This window comes from Chaetura pelagica, unplaced genomic scaffold (genome assembly GCF_000747805.2).
Source record: "Chaetura pelagica isolate M959 unplaced genomic scaffold, ChaPel_1.0 scaffold676, whole genome shotgun sequence".
In the NCBI taxonomy this organism is placed as follows: Eukaryota; Metazoa; Chordata; class Aves; order Apodiformes; family Apodidae; genus Chaetura; species Chaetura pelagica.
In genome coordinates, this window is record NW_009953724.1 from 271112 (window position 1) to 271762 (window position 651).

Consider the following 651-nt stretch of genomic DNA (forward strand, 5'->3'; position numbering starts at 1 on the left):
TGTTGAAGGGCAGGTTGGATGGGGCTTGGAGCAGCCTGGGCTGGTGGGAGGTGTCCCTGCCCATGCAGAGGGGTTGGAACTGAATGACCTTTGAGTCTCCTTCCAACCAGCCTGGGATTCTATGAAAAACCCACCCCAAAGCACCTGCCCTCACTCAGTGCCTTCCTCTGCTCTCTCCTACAGTTCTTTTTCAGCAAACCCCTGAGAATCCTCAACATCCTGATCCTGCTGGAAGGCGCCGTCATCTTCTACCAGCTTTACTCCCTGATTTCTTCAGAGAAGTGGCACCAGACCATCTCCCTGGCTCTCATCCTCTTCAGCAATTACTACGCCTTCTTCAAGCTGCTGCGTGACCGCCTGGTGCTGGGCAAGGCCTACTCCTATTCTGCCAGCAGGGACTCAGAGCAGAAGTTAAATTAAAACAGTTGCACTGATGCTCAGCTCCTCACAGAACCAACAGAACAAGGAACCCTCAGAGCTCTTGTATTTTTGTTACCACTGCTTTTTTTTGTTTGTTTGTTTTTTGTCTTCTTTGATAACTGATGTAATTGAAAGGAAAAAAGAAAAAACAAAACAAAACATATTTTTTTACTCCCAACAGTTGTTGGTGTGTTTGTTGTCTGGTCAAATTCTCCCCCTCTCCCCCCCCCC

General features: G+C 48.4%; 1 protein-coding gene across 1 annotated transcript in view; it reads left to right on the forward strand.

Moving 5' to 3' along the window:
- TMEM39B (transmembrane protein 39B) overlaps window positions 1-600 on the forward strand; it is a 6978-nt gene extending 6378 nt beyond the window's left edge. Inside the window, exon 8 of the mRNA XM_010000557.1 lies at window positions 184-600. Within this exon, the coding sequence (XP_009998859.1) occupies window positions 184-420 (237 nt within the window). The 3' untranslated portion in view covers window positions 421-600. The remainder of the gene's footprint in view (window positions 1-183) is intronic.
- Window positions 601-651: the final 51 nt, after the last annotated feature.